The sequence below is a fragment of the Lutra lutra genome, chromosome 7 (genome assembly GCF_902655055.1).
Source record: "Lutra lutra chromosome 7, mLutLut1.2, whole genome shotgun sequence".
NCBI lineage: Eukaryota > Metazoa > Chordata > Mammalia > Carnivora > Mustelidae > Lutra > Lutra lutra.
In genome coordinates, this window is record NC_062284.1 from 84,649,476 (window position 1) to 84,672,900 (window position 23,425).

Consider the following 23,425-nt stretch of genomic DNA (forward strand, 5'->3'; position numbering starts at 1 on the left):
CTGCAGATATCTAGAGGCCCTAAAGTTTCCCTGAACGTAGTAGACGTCCTCAACAGCCCCTTCTGCCACTAACAGCTTCCCAAATGTGTTTTTATCGCCTTCCGGCCCCGCGGAACGCCTGCGTGGGGTTCGGCCACGCCCCGGGGCCTGGACCCTCGCGGTGCATTGTGGATGCGGTAGTTCCGTCGTGTTTATGGTTGCCTTAAGCGTGAGTGCTGAGGTGAGTTGTTGAATGGAGGGAACTTCGTTTCTAAGCGGTCTGTACACGGCCGGCAGTGCCCTTCGTGAATCCCCCTTCCTTACTTGAATTGTCAGTTCGGCTCTCTCCCCATCGCCCCCGCCCTCATATCATCACCTGACGCGTTTCGCGGCCTGAGAGGGTTGTTATGCCGGCCCAGGGCCGCTAGATTTTGGCTTTCGCCGCCGTCCATGCTGCCCCTAGGTCTGGGGTTGGGCGTCCCTCCTTCAGCAAGGCTCCCATGGGATCATGCCTCTTTTTCAAGGGCTGTTGTGTTCCACGCGAATCAAACTGGACGGGCCTCCTTGTGCTTTTTCCTCAGGTTCACCGTGTGGAATATATCAGACACCGGAGGATTCCTGCCCTGTCCCCAGGTTTTAGAACTTGCGACCGATGTCGGATGTCCCCGGGTGGTTGTTTAATGGCGAGAACTCGGCAGACTTCGTTGCGTTAAGTAGCCCCAAAAGCAGACCCCTGATTTGTCTGTGAGAAACTGAAAATCATCTTTTAAGAAGTGGTGCTTCGATTTTCCGCCCCCACTCCCAGTTCCTTAATTATGCTGTAGAAGTAGGGGTTTTGTGAACACCATCCTGTCTGGTGCTGATTTCACCGCATGATGACTTTGTGTTTCACGGGTATTCGAAGCTTTCCCAAGCTTTGGAAGAGCAACCCATACCTTGGCCTAAGCCTGGGACACTCTTACCTCTCTCTCTTTCTCAAAGACTGTTATTGCATCCGGGAGCAACGGAAGTGGTTTTCTCTTAAAACAGTGTCTGCACAAAATACTAAAGCAGTGAATCTGCTGGTTGCCAAGTCCAGATATGTCAGGAAAGGAGATGAAGGCAGTAATAAGGAAGTTTCTTCTGATTCCCATCTGTTTGCAGCTGGAGCGGCTAGGAAGCGATCACAGATGAATCCTCTCAGGGAAGATCATGCCTTGCCACCTGTAAGGAACACTATTCAACTTCCAACAAAACCTTTGAATTCAGAAGAGTGGGATAAACTCAAGGAAGATTTCAAAGGAGAAGCTAATTTTGCACGTTGGATCATTTCACAAATGGCGCGCTCCCGTAGCTCTGTAGATGTGGCCAAATCTCTGTTAGCCTGGGTAGCTGCAAAAAACAATGGTATTGTAGGCTATGATTTGCTGGTCAGGTATTTGTATCTCTGCGTCTTTCATAAGCAGACATCGGAAGTTATTGATGTCTATGAGATCATGAAAGCCAGATATAAGAGATTAGAACCTGGAGCCTATACTCTCCTCATCCAGGGATTAGTCCACTCAGATAGATGGAAAGAAGCTTTGCTGCTGTTAGAGGATGTCAAAAAAGTCCTGGTCCCTTCAGTAAGGAACTACAATGATTGTATTGAGGGAGCCCTCCTCCATCAAGACGTAAGCCTCGCTTGGAATTTGTATCAGGAATTGTTAGGTCGTGATCTTATTCCTATGTTGAAAACTTTAAAAGCGTTCTTTGATTTTGGAAAAAACGTGAAAGATGATCAGTATTCAAATAAGCTACTTGACATTCTTTTGTATCTAAGAAATAATCATCTATATCCTGAGGAATCATTTGCCCACAGTATCAAAACATGGTTTGAGAGGTAATTTTGATCTTTCTTTATATGTATGTTTTTATTTTAATACTTCTACCTAAAAGCAGCCACCTCCTTTTGTTATTGTTGTTGAGAATTACTCTATTCAGATTATACTTCTTTCCTTCTCTCAGATTTGTTTCCCTTTAAGAACAAAATTTTGGGACACCTGGGTGGCTCATTTGGTTAAGCAACTGCATTCTGCTCAGGTCATGATCCCAGGGTCCTGGGATCGAGTCCCACATCGGATTCCTTGCTTAGCGGGGAACCTGCTTCTCCCTCTGCCTCCCACTGTCCCTGCTTGTCCTCTCTTGTTCTCTCTTTCTCTCTCTCTCTCTCTCTGGCAAATAAATAAAATCCTTAAATTTTTTTTTTAAATTAAAAAAAATAAAATTAAAGAAAAATTTCCTCCTCTTTAAAAAAGTAATAACATAAATAATTTCTGTTCTCCATTCATCACATAAAAGGGAAGTTATCAAGCACTTGGATGTTTTCATGTATTTTTTCTTTGTAGAAGGATCATCTGTTTTTTTCTGAGTTCTGTGTGATATACTTACAAATAGTTTTTGTCGCTGGAGTTCATAGCAAGAAAACTGGAGCTGTCTTTGGGTCATATTAGTATTGAAGAAGTTCTTCAGAAACCTAGTGACTGGTATCTGTTTAATCTATGCATTTCATTAACTTGGATGGTTGGAGCAGATGGAGGTACCCTGATCAGTGATATTCAAGTGTTAAAATGGAGAATCTCATTGTTCAGTTCGTTTTGGATCTTTCCATCATCCAGCTGCTCTCTCCAAGGCTCTCTGCTTTCTCTGCTTTTATTCATGTTACTGGTTCTGTGCCTTTTTATTGCTTCAGTCTTTTTATTTTTTTTTAATTTTAAGTTTTTATTTATTTATTTGACAGAGAGAGAGAGATCACAAGTAGGCAAAGAGGCAGGCAGGCAGAGAGAGAGGGGGAAGCAGCCTCCCCACCGAGCAGGGAGCCCGATGTGGGGCTCGATCTCGGGACACTGAGACCATGACCTGAGCCAAAGGCAGAGGCTTAACCCACTGAGCCACCCAGGCGCCCCAATTGCTTCAGTCTTTTATTCACTTATTTTTTTCAACACTAATTTGTTTTAGGCTCTTTTCCTAAAAATTTAATTCCTTTTCTGTTTTTCTCCTTTCTGCTATATATTCTCTTTACAGATCTTTGAAGTAGCAACCATGCTTAATTATCTTATTTGACAAATTTATTGAATATCACTAGAGGGGCTAAATTGTGAAAATCTTGAATGACAAGGATTTTGGACTTTATTCTGTTACCTTGGAGTAGAGTTTTAGAAAGGTAACTGCCAACACACACACAAAAAAAAATTGAAGAGGGATTAAGATGGGAAATAAGGAGATCTATTTGGAGGCAATTATAGGTTTGAATGAGAGTTGAGATCTTGATTTAACTAGGGAAGGAGAGAAGGCAATCAAATCAGTAGAAGCTGACAGTAGTATAAGTAAGAGGAAGGAAAGGATAATTTGAGCAAATAAATGAAGTAGTTTTGAATGCCTCCATTTGGCTAGGCACTGTGGGCATTTGGTGATAGAAGTTCTATTAAGATGGGATTCACAACCTAATTGGGAATATAATTCTTGACAGTTTATAGTAGTACATAAGAAGATAGTATAAGGGAAGAAATTACTTTGGGGAGAATCAATCTCTGGTAGCTCAATGGAGAAGGTTAGAGTTGAGTCTGATTTATAGGTTACACTATTAATGTCAGCTACTGGGTCCCCTGAAGGCAGATTTAGATACAAAGATGAAGGTTGGGGCACCTGGGTGGCTCAGTGGGTTAAGCCTCTGCCTTCGGCTCAGGTCATGATCTCAGTGTCCCGAGATCGAGCCCCTCAGGGGCCTGGGATCAAGCCCCACATCGGACTCTCTGCTCAGTGGGGAGTCTGCTGCCACCCCTGCTGCCTGCCTGTCTGCCTACTTGGGGTCTCTGTCTGTCAAATAAATAAATGAAATCTTAAAAAAAAAAAATAAAGATAAAGGTTGGATGACCAAAGGAGAAGTGAAGGAAGGAGGAGGTCCAGAGTAGGGTACCATTATTTCCTTAGCCCCCTCACAGAGTATCACCCACTCTTCTGATTAAACCATTGTAAGGAAGTATCCTGAACTTTTCAGAGCTCTTGCCTGCTGAGTTTCTAAATGAAATGCTTATCTTTTGGTTCTGTAGGAATCTGACCTCCTACTGATCTAGTTTTGCAATCTTTTTTTGTAGTGCTCCTGGAGAACAATGGAAAGGACAGTTCACAACAATCAAGGAAAGGTAAAGACCAAAATTTAACTTTAACTTTCTTGATGTGAGTTTAGTAGGTTTTGCTGCTACTGATCAAAAAATTTTTAAGAATACATTAGAGATAGAATAATTAAGAGAGTACCTAAGGAAAAAAGCCATATTTGGAATATGGAGAATTTCCAGTGCTCAAAATGTTTTTCCCATAAAGTGGTATGAGCCTTGTGTTAAGCCCCGGAGATATTTTCCTCTACAGATTTGGAACCCAGTTGTGTTTTGAGAATGACTTTAAAAACTTTAATCTGGGAGCCCAGCAGTCTACTTTTTCAGGTTTTTCTGGCACATCTAATGTGTGTTATTATCAGGTTTATAAAAAATTGGATGCATGTGATGATCACAAAGATTATAATGTTCTTTTTTCATTACTCTTCAATTTCCTCTTGTCCTAGGATTATTCATTTTAGGAAAAATTTTTTTCCAGGATACCATTTAATACAAACTGTTGTAATTACAGTGGTCAGTGTTCGGCCTGTGGAAAAACCATGGAGTCTATTCACTTGAGTCCAGAGGAGTATGAATTTCTTAAGGGAAAAATCATGAGGGATGTGATAGATGGAGGTGATCAGTACAAAAAGACAACACCTCAGGTGAGTCCTGAACAGGTTTTATTCCTTTTGTGGATTGCTTGTCTAGAGTAGGAATTGGCAATTTTTTTTCTGTAAAAGACCAAACAGTAAATATTTTAGGCTTTGTGGGCCATATGGTCTCTGCTGCAATTTTTCAGCTCGAAATACAGTACATAAGTGATTGAGCATGGCTGTGTTCCATTAAAACTATATTTATGAAAATACATTGTAGGCTGGATTTGGCCTGCTGGCTATAGTTGGCAACCTTTTAGGAGAGACTGCTTTAGAATTTAACAGAATAATTGGGGTAGACTATCATCCATCTATTGGAGTCAGTCCTGTTTTATCTAGGCACAGGTCCACTTAAGCCAAAAAAATAGGTGCTCATTTTTTGTATAAGTACTTCCAGAAAACTGTGTTCAGTAACTCCCACAGAAACATGGTTTCTCACAACTTTTCTAATGAAAAGAGTTTGAGTTTCCAGATTTTCTTGGTATTGAATTTGATTCTGTAAGTCATTTTTAATAGCTTCATTTTGCTAATCTTCAGTACTTTATACTGGTTTACTAAGATTAAGCTGAAGAACTAAAATGCTTTTACCTTGGGGAAAGGTCACTTATTACCTTAGTAAATGCTTTTTCTTCAAGGTACCGAATAAAAACAAGAAGTGAAAATTGTTCTGCCTTCTTACTTTGACTTAAAATTGTCATAGAATGCCCTTGGATCATATGAAGAACTTTATTCTTCAAAATAAAGAAAATGTGGTCCATAAAAACATTAGCTTCATTTTACAGAATAACTTTTAGCTGATTTTATTGATAAAGTTAGACCCTGGGATCATGACCTGAGCCGAAGGCAGAGGCTTTAACCCACCGAGCCACCCAGGGACCCAATTCAGTGTCTCTTAATAAAAGGTACATAATAAATAATACATAATAAAAGATACATTCAGATTTTCCCAGTTTGTCCCCCTGAAATGTATTATTATAAATTTTTCCCTTCTGCTCCAGGATTCAGTCACAATGTACTCATTGCTTTTAGTGGTCATGTCTCACTAAGTTGAGAACAGCCCCTCCCACATGGCCACATTTAAAATTTTTATGACATTGGTTTTTTTGGAAAGGCTAGGTATTTTGTCTTGTACAGGGTTTCTCAAATGTTGTACCTGTGAATCAGTTGAGGATCTGGTTAAAATGTAAATTATGATTCAGTTGTCTGGGAGCCTGAGAGTCTGTATTTTGAACAAGCCCCCAGATGATATGGTTCTAGTCTTTAGACGGCATTTTGAGCAGTAAAACTGTGGACTAATTGTCCGATTGATTGTTTTCTCCTCCATTAATTCAGTAGATCACTCTTGGGTGTACACTGGACGGCTGATGCTGTGTGCTTATTGCCATCCAGCAGCCACATAACATTAGGTTATTCTCACTATTGACGCTAAGTTCCATCACTTGATCACGAGGGCACCTGCCAGATATCTCCACTATAAAGGCACATTTTCCCCTGGCAATCTTTGTAATTAAAAATTAAGTATCCTGTGGAATTATACGTTGGGCCTATGCAGATCTCCTCACCTTCTTGCAGATAGCCTGTTAAACTCTTCACGCAGTGTTTTTCGTATCATGGGATGATTTTTACTTTTGGATTTTGTAAAGGGGGTGATTGTCTAGTTATTTCATTCCTTCTATATTTTTTAACTGTATTATTCTGTAGAAGAGTTCTCTTTTTTTCTTTTTTTTTTTGGAGCTCCTTTTTTTTTTTTTTTTTTTTTTTTTTTAATTTTCTTCTCCAGACATAGGGACTTTTTCTTTTCTCTTTTTGATTAATTGTGCTAGAATCTGTTACCACCATCATTATTCTTTTTGATGCTCAAATTGTCCTGGATTTGTCCTTTAGGAGCCCCTTCAGGCCAGCTCCTGTGTCCTTTTGATATTTCCTCCACTGTCCCATCAGTGTTTACCCCCAGTTTTTGCTTATTTCTAGCACGAGATGTCTCAGGCTCTCACCTTGAAGTGTTTCTGTCCCAGTAATGGAATCATAAATTGAATACTTTTGTTTGGTACCTCTAATGGTTCAACATGGCTATAATTCCTTTTTAATGTTTATCACTTTAATTCTAGCTTAATAGAAGGAAGATTTGTTAGTTTTCCTTGTTGGCCAAGCCTTAGAACATAGAGCACATCTTCCTCTTGGAGAGGATTATACTATAAGAGGAGTTGCAGGCTCCAGACTATGGTGAGAATAGCAAAGAGTGGTCATACATATAATTACTGTAATTCACAAAACAACTGGTTGTATTCACAGAAGGACTGGAATATTTTAGGTTTAGGGTAAATTTTTTTCTCTTTCTCTTTCCAGGTATGCGTCCCTTCCCCATCTCGCCTACCCGTCACCCCACCACTGAAGGTCTCCAACCCTATATTCCATCTCTTGTCACTGCCTTTCACCTTCAGGCTATTAACTTAATCTAATAGTTGCTACCATTTATGAAATGACTGCTAAATGTCAGGCACTTCTAGATCTATTACATTCACAACAACCTTGCAAGGATATCACCATTTTGAAGACAGGGAAGCTCAGGTTAAGCAATGTAGCCATGGTTAAAGAGCAGCGAACAAAGTCATACAATGTGGCTGGCTTGCTCAGGGTTTGGTTTTCGTAGAATCGGTGAGGTAGAAGGGGCAGGGATGGATCTGGAACACTGCTGGCGGATTGGAGTAGAAGCAACTGTTTTTCTGGGTCTAGAGGGAAGAAATTCAAGATGGTGGACAAGTTAAGTGTGTTGGTGCAGCAAAGAATTGAGAACATAGATTCACACCTCTTCATTTCTCTGAAGAGTCCGGGGCAAATTGGTCATTTGAACATGAGAGAAAGTATGATAGCCTAAGCCTAAGGGACCTTAAGGAGAGGATTAGGGAAAGTATTGCTGGGTGGTGCTGAAGCCCCAGCTGAGGCCAGAGAGTCTAAGTTTGTGATGGCATTGATCTGTGAGTAGTCCTAAGCCATCCAGCTGTAGGAATAGAGAAGGCAGATAGATGGGATGGTACAGGATTTTGCTAGTCTGGTACAGTGGGAAAATAGTTGCTGGGGGTGTAGGTGAGAGGATGGCTCAATGAAGGGACCATGAGATCAAGCTTGATAGGAAGTAAAGATGGGGGGAGCTGATGGATTAGGAGAGATAGAGATAAAAGTGGATTGGAGGCTCACTGAGGTTGAAGAGCAAGCATAAGAGGAGTGAGAATGACAAGCAGGAGATTTTGATCAGTGTATAGGAGAGGTTAGATTTCAGAGGTAGAGTGCTCTGCAGTGATGACAAAGCCTAGAGTGTGAGAGTTAAGCAGATGAAGAAACAGAACTGAAAGTGCTAGATGGTCATCCACAGATTTATTGAGAGTGTCTGTATGATAATTTTTAAAAATAATAATTGCAGCCACGCTGCACCTACCAGGTACCAGGTAATGTGCTTTGTTACTTAGGTTGGTGATGGAGAACTGAGTCAGGTGGCAAATTCTTGATAAATGTAGAAGTGCCTGGGATGACACAAGGTGCTAGCAAAGAGGAGGAGTCAGCAAACTGTGGCCTGCAGAGCAAATCCAGTCCACTATGTGTTTTTATAAATAAAGTTTTATTGGAACACAGCCACACTCATTCATTTATGTATTGTCTGTGGCTGCTTTTGCCTTGCAGAATTGGGATTGGGTACCTATTAAAGAGACCATGTGGCTCATAAAACCTAAACTGTTTACTTTCTGGCCCTTTACAGAAAAATTTGCTGACCACTGGTATGAGGTGAAGAGTGGAGACATAGTGACTTTGAAAGAGCCGTGGGTGCTAGAAGAGGCTCTCTTCTTTCTCCTCAGTCCTATAGCATGGGTTACTTAAGAACTAAGTAACTAGGAAGTTATTGATAACTTGAGGAAGAGCAGTTTCAGTCGTACATTGGAGCCCCAAGCCAGCCAAGTTAGAGCAACTCAGTGAACACACATTGAGAGTAAACTATACTTCTGAGAAGTTTAGATGAAAATAAGAAGCAATGGGGGGGGACGCCTGGGTGGCTCAGTTGGTTAAGCAGCTGCCTTCGGCTCAGGTCATGATCCCAGCGTCCTGGGATCGAGTCCCACATCGGGCTCCTTGCTCATCGGGGAGCATGCTTCTCCCTCTACCTCTGCCTGCCATTCTGTCTGCCTGTGCTTGCTCTCTCTCCCTCTCTCTCTCTGACAAATAAATAAATAAAATCTTTAAAAAAAAAAAAAAAGAAGCAATGGGGGTAGTTGAGCTGGAGGATGGTAGAGATCAAGGGAGGATGTAGGGATGTGGGAGAGACTTGTGCATGTTTAGGTGATGAAGAAAGGGTGTCAGTAAAGATACAAATGTCGAATAAGCAGGACAGGTAGGAGAGAGAATGGATAATGAATGGGCAAGGTTCAGAAATAGGAGGGGCTGCCAAAAAGAGTGCAATTTGAGCCTCATTTGAGACTGTAGAAAAGAAAGTGAACATAGGTGCAGATATAGATAAGCATATAGGTAGAGGGAGAGAAGTTTGAGGGAAATGACATCTGTGTTAAGTGGGTAGCAGGTGAGAGGCTGGAGTCAAGTGGAAAGTCTAGTCGACACCAGATGGGAGTGTAGTCAACACTAGAGACGGTGAAGAATGGTTGGAATGGTTGTTAAGAATGGCGGAGATGCTAACTCCTCACAGGATTGTGGCAGGGGGTGGATGCTGAGATTTGAGTCAGTAATTTGTAGACTTCACATGAATGTATGATGTAATTTTTTTCTGACAGAGCTTTGCTCACCTGCAGTGGTAGTAGTGAAGACAAAATGTAGCATTGGCTCGTATTTGGGGTTTTGTTGGTGAAGTGTGACAGTATGATGGAGAGCAAGGGAAGGTCGTTCTGACAGAGTAGTGAACATGATTGCTATGGTGCTCAGACTAGATGGGGAGGGAGGGAAGGCCAGAGAGCACTCTCTAGAAGAGTTCAAGGGACCAGCGGTCTCAGTGTGGGGTAGAAGAAAAGGTTTAGTGGGAGTAAAGCAAAGAGTACTAGAAGGCTGAGGTCAGAGAGTAGGTGAAATATTTGAGGCTAAGATTTGACAGGAAGAGTGGTTCTAGGCTCTGGCCAAAACCAGTGTCCCAACGGTCAGGGTTTAGTATGCAATCCAGGGAAAGTTTAGATCCAGAATGTCATTTTCCAAAGATTTGTTTTGTTTTGTTTTGTTTTTGCTCACCATTTGTATTAATCTATTAGGGCTGCTATAATAAAATAGTACATACCATGTGGTATAAACAACAGAACTTTGTTTTTGTACAGTTCTAGAGACTAGATCTAGTCCAAGATCAAGGTGCTGGCAGGTTTGGTTTCTCTTGAGGCTTCTTTTTTGACTTGCAGATCTCCCCCTTCTTGCTTGATTTTCATATGGACTTTCTCTGTGCCTGAGCATCCCTGGTATCTCTATGTATCCAGGACACCAGTCAGATGGGATTAAGGCCCGTCCTTATGACCTCATTTTACCTTACTTGCTTGTTTAAAGGCTTTATCTCCAAATACAGTCACATTCTGCACTGCTTGGGGCTAGGACTTTAACATATGAATTTTGAGGTAGTCACAGTTCAGTCTATGTTGCCATTCATTGTAAAAACATATTCTATATTTTAAATTATTTTGTGCTGGGAGCAAGTAGCTGCAACATTGCTTTCTAAATCTTGTAATTTAGGAATTTGAGGTACAAACCAAGGAGTAAATATCACATCTTTGTTTACTTTAAAAAAAGTATGATGTCAGCTGACTTCCATAAGCATCTAAAATGAGAATTATCAAAATTATTTCAGACTTGGGGTGCCTGGATGTTTCTTTTCTTTCTTTCTTTCTTTTTTTTTTTTTTTTAACATTTTATTTATTTATTTATTTGACAGAGAGAGATCACAAGTAGGCAGAGAGGCAGGCAGAGAGAGAGGAGGAAGCAGGCCCTCTACGGAGCAGAGAGCCCGCTGCAGGGCTGGATCCCAGGACCCTGGGATCATGACCTGAGCCGAAGGCAGAGGCTTTAACCCACTGAGCTACCCAGGTGCCCCTGCCTGGATGTTTCTAAACAGATGTTTAGGCAGCTGAACATCTGTCTTTGGCTTAGGGTCGATCCCAGAGTCCTGGGATCAAGCTAGGCATTGGGTTCCCTGTTCAGCAGGGATTCTGCTTCTCTTTTTCCTTCTCCCTCTGCGCCCCTCCCCATCCTTTCTCTCTGTCTCTCTTAAATAGATAAATAATATCTTAAAAAAAAATTATTTCAGCTTATATGTTTTTATCAAATAGAACTCTTTTGTTCAAAACAGAGTAAATGAGATGGCACCCTTTGATGAAGTGGTTTTCAACCTTGGCTGTTGGTTAGAATAGTTGAGGAGATACTGAAAAATTAATGACACCTGAACTCCACCCTCTATAGATTTTGGTTTTAAGTGTACAGTTCAGTGATATTAAATATATTAACATTGTTGCATAACCATCACCTCATCTATCCCCATGACTCTTTTCTTCTTGTAAAACTGAAACCCTACTATTAAACAATAATTCCTTTCAGCTGCTGGCAACCACCACAATACTTCCTGTCTTTATGATTTTGACTACTGCAAGTACCTTATATAAGTGGAGGTATTTGCCTTTTTTTTTTTAAAGGTTTTATTTATTTATTTGGCAGAGAGAGATCACCAGTAGGCAGAGAGGCAGGCAGAGAGAGAGGGGGAAGCAGGGTCCCTGCCAAGCAGAGAGCCCGATGCGGGGCTCAATCCCAGGACCCTGAGACCATGACCTAAGCCGAAGGCAGAGGCCCAACCCTCTGAGCCACCAGGTGCCCTGGTATTTGCCTTTTTGACTGGGTTATTTCACTTAGCATAATGTCCCCAAGGTTTATCCATGTTGTAGCATACTGCAGAGTTTCCTTCCTTTTTAAGGCTGAATAATATTCTGTTGTATGTATATACCATATTTTATTTATCCAGGTGTCAGTGGACACTCCAGTTGATTCTACATTTTAGGTATTGTGAATAATGCTGTTTATGAGCCTGGGTTACAGATCTCTCTTTGAAACCCTGCTTGCAATTATTTTGGGTATATTCCTAGAAGTGTTATTATTACTGTATCATGTGCTAAATCTATTTTTAATTTCTTAAGGAACTGTGTTTCACAGTGGCTGTACCATTTTACATTCACATAAACAGTGCATAAAGGATTTCAGTATCTCCACATCCTTACCAACATATACTATTTTGTTTGGGTTTTCGTTTCAAATTTTTAAAAAGGTTTTATTTATTTATTTGCCAGAGAGAGAGAGAGCACAAGCAGAGGGAACAGCAGAGAGAGAGAGAGCACAAGCAGAGGGAACAGCAGGCAGAGGGAGAAGCAGGCTCCCTGCTGAGCAAGGAGCCTGATGTGGGACTTGATCCCAGGACCATGGGATCATGACCTGACGCTTAACCAACTGAGCCACCCAGGCGCCCCTATTTTGTTGTTTGTTTTTAATAGTATCTATTCTAATGGCTATGAGTGGTATCTCATTGTAGTTTTGATTTGTATTTCCCTAATGGTTAGTGATGTTAAGCATCTTATTGCTTATTGGCCATTTGTATATCTTTGGAGAAATGTGTTTAATTCCTTTCCCCATTTTGGAATTGGGTTTTTTTTGTTGTTGAGTTCTTGGTGGTCTCTATATATTCTGGATATTAGTCTCTTATTAGATAATATGATTTATAAATATTTTCTTCCATCTTATGGGTTGTCTCTTTACTTTGTTGATAATATCTTCTGATACACAAAAATTTTAAAATATTATCAAGTCTAGTTTGTTTATATTTGCTACCGTATATCTTTGGTGTCATATGCAAGAAAACATTGTCAAATTCAGTGTCATGTAGCTTTTGTTCTATGTTTTCTCCTAAGAGTTTTACTCTTTTAGGTCTTACATTTAGATCTTTGATTCATTTTGTGTTCATGTTTGTATATGGTGTTAGTTAAGGGTCTAGCTTCATTCTTTTGCATGTCAGTATCCAGTTTTCCCAGACCTATTTGTTGAAAAGACTGTCCTTTCCCCATTGAATGGTTTTGGGACCCTTGTCAGAAATCATAGGACCATACATGAAATGGTTTGGGTTTATGTCTATTCTGTTGGTCTATATGTCTATTTTTATGCTAGTAATACACTGTTTTTTGTTTGGTTGGTTGTTTCTTTAGGATTTCTTTATTTATTTATTTGAGACAGAGAAGGGGAGGTGGAGCTCAGGCAGGGGGAAGAGCAGAGGGAGAGGAGTAAACAGACTCCATGCTAAGTGTGGAGCCTGGTGCAGGACTGAATCTCGACCCCGAGATCATAACCTGAGCCAAAATCAAGAGTCAGATGCTTAACCAACGGAGCCACCCAGGTACCTCTAGCACTGTACTCTTTTGATGACTGCAGCTTTGTAGTAAGTTTTAAAATCAGGAGGTATGAATTTTATTCTTTTTGTAAGATTGTTTTGGTTATTCAGGGACCCTTGAGATTCCATATCAATTTTAGGATGAGTTCTTCTATTTCTGCAAAAAATATCACTTGGATTTTGATAGGGATTGCATTGAATTTGTAGATTGCTTTGGGTAGTATTTAGTCTTCCAATCTATGAATACGGGATGTATTTCCATTTGTTTAAGTCTTTAATTTCTTTCAGCAGTCTTTTGTAGTTTTCTTTGTATTGTTTTTTACCTCCTTGGTTAAGTTACTTCCTAAGTATTTCATTTTTTTTTGATGCTATTGTAAATAGAATTGTTTTTGTGATTTATTTTTTAGATCATTCATTGTTAATAGAAATGTAACCAATTCTTGTATGTTGACTTTGTGACTTGCTGCTTTGCTCACAATTGAGCAAATTTATTTATTCTAGTGGCTTTTTTTGGTGTGGAATTTTTAGGATTTGCTGGATATACAATCAAATCATCTACAAACAAAGATAATTTTACATTGTCCTTTCCAGTCTGGGTGCTTTTTATTTCTTTTACTTGCTTACCTTGCTCTGGCTAGAACTTCCAATATGTTTAAATGGAAGTGGTGGAAAGCAAGCATCCTTGTCTTGGACCTAATCTTAGAGGAAAATTTAGTCTTGCACCATTGAGTATGTTGAGTATGTTGTTTGCTGTGGGTTTCTCTTAAACATTGAGATAGTTTTCCTCTAGTTTTGTGGGTTTTTTTTAAATCATGAAAGGGGGTTTATCAAATGCTTTTTCTGCATTCAATTGAGATGATCATGGTTTTTTTCCCCTTCATTCTGTTGATGTGGCCTGTTACACTGACTGAGTTTCATATGTTGAACCATCCGTGCATTCCAGAAATAGGTCCTGCTTAGTCATATGGGTAATCCTTTTAACATACTGCTGAATTTTGCTTGCTAGCATTTTGTTGAGGATTTTTACATCAATGTTTATGGAGGATCTTGGTCTGTAGTTGTAGTGTCTTCCTCTGGCCTCAGTGTCAGTGTAACACTGGCCTCAAAGAATGAGTTGGGAAGTAGTCCCTCTTCAGTTTTTTCGAAAAAGTTTGAGAAGGATTGGTATTCATTCTTTAGATGTTCAGTAGAATTCACCAGTGAACCATCAAGTCCAGGGCTTTTGTTGTTGTTGGGAGGTTTTTTTTTTTGTTGTTGTTGTTGTTTTTTACTAATTCTGTCTTCTTACTACATAAGGTGTATTCAGATATTCTTTTTTCTTTGTGAGTATGCTTTGTTGTCTGAACCTCTGATCAAAAGTAGCAATGAGCAGAGCATGGATCCCCAGTATTTGGAGAAGGGATCCTTTTTGTCCACCCTAGCTCCCTTAATAGGTATGCAAGCTGCTCTAGGAACATGGCAGCTACCTGCCATTTGGCTTGGGGTGAGGGATGGGTGGCTGCTGCTGCACTAGGAGCTAAAACTGAACAAATTTTTTTAAAAAAAATTTATTTATTTGACAGAGAGAGAGATCACAAGTAGGGAGAGAGGCAGGCAGAGAGAGAGGGGAAGCAGGCTCCTTGCTGAGCAGAGAGCCCCATGTGGGGCTCGATCCCAGGACCCTGAGATCATGACCTGAGCCGAAGGCAGAGGCTTAACCCACTGATCCACCCAGGTGCCCCAAAACTGGGCAAAATTAAGGACAGTTTGTCATTCAAGGCCTCCCCTGCAAATTGAAAGCCTTCAACAGACTCCAGAGTTCCAAAATAGTTGGTTATATCAGAGAGTTTCTGTCAGTGTGATTGTTGTCTAGGTGGGAGAGACAGATTCTTGGTGTTTCCATTTCCACCATGTTCCCTTCAACTTGATAAGTTTTGACACATATATGCCCCTGTGGAGCTGTTGCCCCAGTCAATATAAAGAATGTATCTCTCGCCTCCTAAAGTTTCTTTATGCCACTTTGTAATGACTCCTGTACCTCACTCTTGCCTCCCTGCCCCCAACCCCAGGTAAACACCATAGAATCATACCATATGTAGTGTTTTTGTCGGTTTCTTTTTTTTTTTTTTAATATTCAGTACAACAATTTTGAGAGTTTATCCATTTTTTTTTTTAAATGTCTCAGTCATTTTTAGTCCTGAATAATATTCTATTGGGTAGATACACCACAACTTGTAAATCCATTCACCTGTTGGTAGATATTTGAGTTATTTCCAGTTTGGGACTATTAAAAATATAGTTAAAAAGAACATTCTCGTAGAAGTCTTTGTACTTTGTGCTTCTGTGTTTACTAAGGATGCTGTAACAAATTGCTATAAACTGGTAGCTTAAACAACAGACATCTGTTCTCTCATATTCTGAGGCTAGAAGTCCAAAATGAAAGTATGGATGTGGCCATGCTCCTTCTGAAGGTTCTGGGAGACCTTCTTTCTCTTTTCCAAGCTTCACTTCAGATAATCCTTGATTTTTCTTGGCTTTAAGCCATATTTCTTCACTCTCTGCCTCTTCTTTGTGTTCCAGCTCTTTCCTATGAGCACATCAGTCCTTGGATTTAGGGCCCCCCTTATTCTGGTACAATCTCATCTTAACTAATTACATCTGCATCCAGATAAGGCCACATTCTGGGTGGACATGAATTTCAGAAGGGATACTAACTTCCTGCAACTTTTCTTTTTCTTGGGTACATATCTAGCAGTAGGGTAACTGGGTCTTATAGTAGGTGTGTGTGTGGCTTCTTAAGAAACTGCCAAACCATTTTCCAAGATGGTGTCTCATTTTACATTCCTACCAGCAGTAAATGAATATTACAGTTGCTTCACATCCTGGAGAGTATTTACTATGGTCAGTCTCTTTACCTTAGCCACTCTGATGGATTTGAAGTAGTATCTCCTTATGGTCTTAATTTACATTTTTCCAATGGCTGATGATGTAGAGCATCTTTTTATGTGCTTAATTGCCAACTATGTATCTTCTTTGTTGATGTGCCTGTTCAGATCTTTTGCCCATTATTAAAATTGGGCTGCTTTCGGGTGCCTGGCTGGCCCGGTCGGTGGGACATGCAACTCTTGATCTGGGAGTTGTGGGCTTGAGCCCCATGTTGGGTGTAGAGATTACTTAAAAAATAAAATCTTAAAAAAAGAATTGGGTTGCTTTCTTATTTTTTAGTTGTAACAATTTGTATAATCTTAAGATACAACTCCTATGTCAGATATGTCTTCTGAAAACATCTTCTCAGTTTGTGGCTTGCCTTTCATTTCTGTAAAATAGAGATACTGATTTAATTGTTCTGGTTCTGGGGTCCAGACATCAGGATTTTCAAAAGCTCTCAGGTGATTTTCAAATGCAGCCCAGGGTCGAGAACCACTGCTTCTAAGGTGAGGTTTTGGCCTATGACCATACCACCCTGAACACCCATCTTATCTAAAATGAGGTTTTGAAGAGCCCTAATATAGTATGGCAGCTTCTTTTCTACAGGATAATTTTGGGAAAAAACCTCCGTCATAGGTAAATTTTTAGCTTTTCTGCTTTAAACCTTTGTTTACTGTACTTAGACATCACAGCCAGCAGATGGCAGTAGTACAACATGTAAAAATTATTCTGCGTTTTATAGCCCAATGATTAGGTTAAAGGGTTTGGTAAGTTTCTTGTATTATTAAACTGAAAGATATCTATGCCATTTTGAAGTCTGAAGTCTGGTTAGTGATAGTAGATAAAAATGGGAACTGTATATGTGAATCTTAAGTGAACAAAGCAGAACTCCAAATAGTACACATGTCCTACTGGTTTAACTATATGAAACCAATTGAGAGAATGCCAGTGAAGATCAAAAAGTGCATTTGGAGCTATGTGTACACTGTTAGTTGTATATTAGTAAGATTTTTTTCCCCCTTATTTTCCTTCATTCTTAGCAATAACATTATATTACAATTAGATTTTTTTTTGTAATTAAACTGTTAAGATATGAGTTCAATTCTTTCTTTCATCTTCTTATCAGGGAATATTTCAAACATATGTAAAAGGAGAGACTAGTATAACGAACTCCCCACTCAATGATTATTAACTTATGGCCATTCTTACTTCATTTATACCTCCACCTGTTCTTCCCTTGCCCCTCAGATTATTGTGAAGCAAATCTGATCTTAATCATTTGTCCCATAAATTTTAAATTCACTTCACTTGTTTCTCTTACCTTAAAAAATACTCCTTTGTTCGGCGCCTGGGTGGCTCAGTTGGTTGGGCTACTGCCTTGGGCTCAGGTCATGACCCTGGAGTCCCGGGATCAAGTTCCGCATTGGGCTCCCTGCTCAGCAGGGAGTCTGCTCCTCCCTATGACCTCTGTCCTCTCACTCTCTCTCTATTTCATTCTCTCTCTCTCTCTCTCTCAAATAAATAAATAAAATCTTAAAAAAAAATACTCCTTTGTGAGTGATTTTTCTTAAAGACTAAGAAATACTTGAGGACAGCAAAAATCTCTACATCCAATGTGGGGTTTGAACTTAAAGCCGGGAGACCAAGAGTCACAGGGTCCACAGACTGAGCCAGCCAGGTGCCAAAAGACCCTTTTGCATTCTTTTTTTTTTTTAGATTTTATTTATTTGACAGAGATCACAAGTACGCAGAGAGGCAGGCAGAGAGAGAGGAGGAAGCAGGCTCCTTGCTGAGCAGAGAGTCTGATGTGGGGCTCAATCCCAGGACCCTGGGATCATGACCTGAGCCAAAGGCAGAGGCTTTTAACCCACTGAGCCACCCAGGCGCCCTGACCCTTTTGCATTCTTAAAAATTAACGACTCCTGAGAGCTTTTGGGATTATAGCTATTGATAATTACTACATTAGAAATTAAAACTGGGAACCTTTAAAAATATGTATTAATTTGTTTGAAATAACAAAACTATTATATGTTAATATAAATAGCATTTCTTCAGTAATAACTGTTGTCTAAAACAAAAACAGTTTGTGAAAAGAGAGGCATTGTTATATATTTGTAAATGTCTTTAATTACATGGCTTGATGGAACACAAGTGAATTTTTATATGTTTCTGTACTCAATCTGTTGTATGTGATTTTGGCTGAAGCATATGAAAAAAATGGAGGCTCATAGAGGTAAACATAGTTAGAAAAGGTGAGATTATTTTATTCACATTTTCAGATAATTGTGGTTATTCTGTGGTATTATACCAAAACTCTGCTGCACACTTGTGAGCAAATGAGAGTGAAAAAGGGTAGGTAATGTGTTAATATTATTATAAAAATAGTTTAAAACCTTACAGATTTCCTAAACCACAGCGTGAGAACCACTGCTCTAGAAATACTGTGCTATAGATGGAGTTTCCTTTTTCTTTTTGAAAAGTTTCAGTAAAACTTATTTCTCTCAATTTTATTATACAAATATTAACAAAAGAAGTTAAAACAAACACAATCTCACTACTCAGCTTTTTTTTTTTTCAGTGTATTTTCTATTTAGTGTCTTCTGTTCTCTTTTAGTTCCCCCCCACAAAGATTTATTTATTTATTTATTAGAGAACGAGTGTGTGCATGAGTGGGAAGGGCAGAGGGAGAGGGACAGAGCCTCTTAGGCAGACTCCCTCCTGAGTGTGGAGCCCCACACGAACCTTCATCCCTTGACTCTGTGATTATGACCTGAGCTGAAATCAAGAGTCAGACAGTTAACTGACTGAGCCACCCGAGCACCTCTCTTTTAGTTCTTATTGAGACTTACTTCATCACCATCTGTCCCTTTCCAAAATGGAAGTGTTTTTGTTCTAATCACAAAAATGATATTTTTAATTGTAAAAAAATTCAGTCAAAATAATTAGTTCTAATGAAGGAAATAATCATGGTCCTCATTTTGAGCTTTTTTTTTTTTTTAAAGATTTTATTTATTTATTTGACAGAGATCACAAGTAGGCAGAGAGGCAGACAGAGAGAGAGGAAGGGAAGCAGGCTCCCTGCTGAGCAGAGAGCCTGATGTGGGGCCCTATCTCAGGACCCTGGGATCATGACCTGAGCCGAAGGCAGAGGCTTTAACCCACTGAGCCACCCAGGCGCCCCTCATTTTGAGCTTTTAATGAGACTCTTTTCTAAACTCTTTTAAAAAAATTTTTTTAAGATTTTATTTATTTATTTGACACACAGAGAGAGAGGTCACAAGTAGGCAGAGAGGCAGGCAGAGAGAGATGGGGAAGCAAGACTCCCCTCTGAGCAGAGAGCCCAATGCAGGGCTTGATCCCAGGACCCTGAGATCATGACCTGAGCTGAAGGCAGAGGCTTTAACCCACTGAGCCACACAGGTACCCCTCTTTTCTAAACTCTTAATGAAACTTTAATCCAACAGCAGACGTCATAATCCTGTGATTTAGAATTCCTTAAATAAAACTTTAATGACTTGGGATTCTGTTTTCTGAAAAAGAAATTAGAGGAAGGCAAATGGCCTATAGTACATTTAATTAAGTTTGTAGGGTTAAGTTTAAATCAGACCATTTGTTCTGCTTGATGATATCTCTTGAGTTAATTGACAGAAGGGTGACCTTCTGGTGTTTCTCTAACCACAGACTTAAGACAGAACATGTCACCCGAATGAATGTCAGTATGAGAACTGAAAACAAACAAACTTCTATCCAGAATCCATGATAGAATCTAACGTAGGCATCTATGGTTGTTGTTGCTGTTTTGTTTTTAGTTTAAATGGCATCTGCAAATGTGAACAATATGATCTGACTGAACCCTTGGTTATAGTCTTCAGAGCTCTGCCCTTTCATCTTTTTTTGGGTTGAAGCCCTAGTTATCTCTATGATGAACTGTGAGGTTCTTCCATACCCCCAGATTTAAAAAAAAAAAAAATGTTGAATGGCAAATGGCAAACTTGAGAGGTTTGGTAGTTTAAGAAAAAAACTTGAGAAATTAATGTAATTATATGCTAAGTGGACTTTTAAATCCATGTAGTTTGAAGTCTCTTTAAAAGTCCTCTAATGACTATAGTCCTTAACTTCGGAACATTTTACCCAACGCGTATGTAATTAATCATTAACGTTATTCCCCATTCCCTCTTCTTCAGCTCCACAACTGAAAACTGGAAAATAGGCATGTAATCTCTAGATCGTCCAGGGTATTGGTGCAAGAATTATGATGAAACTTACAGAAAAATCAATGAATTTAGAAGTACGGGAAGGGTGAAGACCTACAAAGAGAAAGTAGGTGGATTCTTTGCCGTAGCCTTCTCAATGTCAAATATTTCCATTATTTCCATATTCTTTTTCATTTTCTCTTACATAATACTTGCTGAAATTCTTCCAACTAAGATCATGTCATTTTTATTAGAATTAGCTTTAAGCTGTGCATTTCCTTCTGATGCCTTGCTCAGTATTGTTTTATAAGGAAATGAGAATTGTGTGGGGATGTGGTTGTTTAGTTGCTGCTCTTTTAGAGTGGAGTGGCCAATTTTTAGACATGGAGAACATTTTTCCTGATAGATTGGAAGAGGATGCTAGAATGGGAGGTTTCCTGAGGATTACAGTGCTAGAGGCAGAGGATAAAGGCACCTTTGGTGTGGGAGACTGAAACATGGTGGTAGTGTGCAAAGGAGAAACTTATTTTATTCTTAGACCAAGGGCAAAAAAGTCTGGTCTCTCTTATACCCTGTGATTTTTCTCCCTTGGATTAGGCTGGCACTGCTGTTGTTATAACGTAGCCCCATTATGTAGTTTGGCATGGAAACCAAGTCATTTCTAATAAATTTGTACTTGGGGAAAGATATTTGAGTTCTAAATAACCATTCTGTAAGTGATTTTTTGGAAATAATGTGTTGGAAGTAAGGCACTACCCAGAGTGACCCCACTTTTAGTTTTCTTTTCCATAGAAAAAGCTGCTTCAGATTTCTGATTCAGTTTATCTTTCACTGTTGAGTAATGTATCAGTTTTTAATGTGTTTTCATTTGGTCTTCCTAGAGAATAGAATGGGGAATAAGATAGATTAGAAACAATAACAAATAGGTAACTGAAGACTGTTTAGTTCTGAGGGAAGAGAAAACTATCAATGTGAAATGGCAGCTGCAGAAATGTTGAGAATAAGGGTAAGCCTCCTTCATTCTCCGTAGGTTCAAACTCCTTATCTTTGTAAAGATGCCCCTCTTGCCGTCTTTCATCTCTCAGTAAATAGAACTTTCTCTTTCTAGTTATTGAGATATCAAAAATGTCACTCATTCTTGACTCCTTCTTTGTTTCCTTCAAACACTACCTCTAGTCTACCAGAAAATCCTGTCAATTTCCTTCAAAGGCTATCTGACCATTTTTCATCACCTTCACTACTACTAAGTTTTTGATCCAAGGCACCATCAATTGTCATAGCCTCCTAACTGATTTCTCTGTTTCCTAATGCCCAAGTTTGTTTTCAGCCAGTGATCCTTTTAAATCCATGTCGGATCATGTCACTTCTCTGCTTAAAACTCTCCAAGAGCTTTTCATGTCACTCAGGCTGAAACGCAGTCTTTTTTTCTTTTTTTAATATTTTATTTATTTATTTGACAGAGAGAGAGAGCACTAGTAAGGGGAGTGGCAGACAGAGAGAGAAGCAGGCTTTCTGCTGAGCGGGGAGCCCAACGCGGGGCTTGATCCGAGGATCCTGGGATTGTGACCTGAAACGAAAACAGATACTTAACCAACTGAGCCACTCAGGCAACCCTGTAACTCAGTCTTTACAGTGACCTGCAAGATCCTTTGCAATCTAGCCCCCATTAGCCTGGCAGATCTTACTGCATTCCATCTGTGTGGGATGCCTTTGTGTTTCTTTCTTTTCTTTTTCTTTATTTTTCCTTCATATTTCTTGACTTACTACATATGCTCCTACCTCAGGACCTTTGCACTTGCTATTTCCTCTTTGTCCAAACATCTGCATGATTATTCATCCACTTTTTAGCTCTCAACCTTTTTGGAATGGTTCTTTCTGACCATCACATTTTAAATTGTATATATACCCTCACACCTTACCCAAGTCTTCTATCTCCACTTTATTTTTCTCTTACTACTATCTGCATACTCTACATTTTATTAGCTTTTTAAAAAAATATTTTATTTATTTGACAGAGAGAGACAGAGAGAGAGAGAACATAAGCAGGGGGAGTGGAAGAGGGAGAAGCAGGCTCCCCGCTGAGCAGGGAGACCGATGTGGGACTTAGTTCTAGGACCCTGAGATCATGACCTGAACTGAAGGCAGATACTTAACCAACCTAGCCACCCAGGCACCCCATTTTATTAGTTTTTGTTATGTTTTTGTCATATTAGAAGAGAAGCTCCATGAAAGTAGGAATTTTTGTCCGTTTGAACTCTGTGGTATCGCCATAACTTAAAACAATCCTTGGCATAAATGATGCTCAATTTGTTGAGTTAATGAATAATAGTTACCATTTACTAAATGCTTCCTGTGTAGCAGGCACTGTGCTAGATCTTTGTTATCTCTAATTCTTTGATAATCCTCCAAGGAAATAGTATCTATATTTGCTAGGCTTCAGAGAGGTTAAATGAGTTTGCCATGCCAAGTTTGTTAGTAGCAACTGAGCTAGGATTAGAACCCATCTCTAAAATCTGAGTTCTATTCATTAATGTTCATAATGAACATTATGAAATACTGGGTCACTAAGAAATTTAACAAGATTGTTTGGTGTTCTTCATTTGATAAAGGAAAGTATGTAACATATTTCTAACAATAATTCTGTCTTGGGTTATTTTGACTTTAAAAGATTAAAATGGAATAAAGTTGGGTATTTAAAGGGGCATGCCTCAGTTATCTGGAACATTTACTTACATGTGGAACACATTATTCCCTCAAAATGCAAGGTAGAAAGGAGTATTTATATTCTTGAAGAAATTCAAAAGATCTTTAAAAATACTCTGTTTTTTAATTTGCTTTAACTGTGCTTTTTTAAAAAATAAGGCATAGGGACGCCTGAGTGGCTCAGTTGGTTAAGCAGCTGCCTCCGGCTCAGGTCATGACCCCAGGGTCTGGGATTGAGTTCCACATGGGGCTCCTGGCATCTGAGAAGTCTGCTTCTCCCTCTGTCTATGCTCCCCTGCTTGTTCTCATGCTTGCTTTCTTTTCCTGATGAATAAATAAATAAATAAAAATAAAGCGTACATGTATATAAGGTTTATTATATGTTAGTCACTATTGTGTGTACCTTACAACTATAACTCATTTAACCTCATCTTTTTTTGTTTCAAGATTTTATTTATTTCAGACACACACACACACACCCACAGAGAG

At 39.4% G+C, this 23,425-nt stretch overlaps 1 protein-coding gene across 2 annotated transcripts in view; it reads left to right on the forward strand.

Annotated features, from left to right (window-relative positions):
- Positions 1 to 85: 85 nt before the first annotated feature.
- The window catches only part of PRORP (protein only RNase P catalytic subunit), a 142,176-nt gene continuing 118,836 nt past the window's right edge, over positions 86 to 23,425 (forward strand). Inside the window, exons 1-4 of one of the 2 annotated variants that reach the window (XM_047736504.1) lie at positions 86 to 220; positions 561 to 1,840; positions 4,092 to 4,139; positions 4,621 to 4,753. In XM_047736504.1, coding sequence (XP_047592460.1) covers positions 852 to 1,840; positions 4,092 to 4,139; positions 4,621 to 4,753 — 1,170 coding nt within the window. In that variant the 5' untranslated portion in view covers positions 86 to 220; positions 561 to 851. The remainder of the gene's footprint in view (positions 221 to 560; positions 1,841 to 4,091; positions 4,140 to 4,620; positions 4,754 to 23,425) is intronic. The other variant, XM_047736503.1, reaches the window with a different exon arrangement.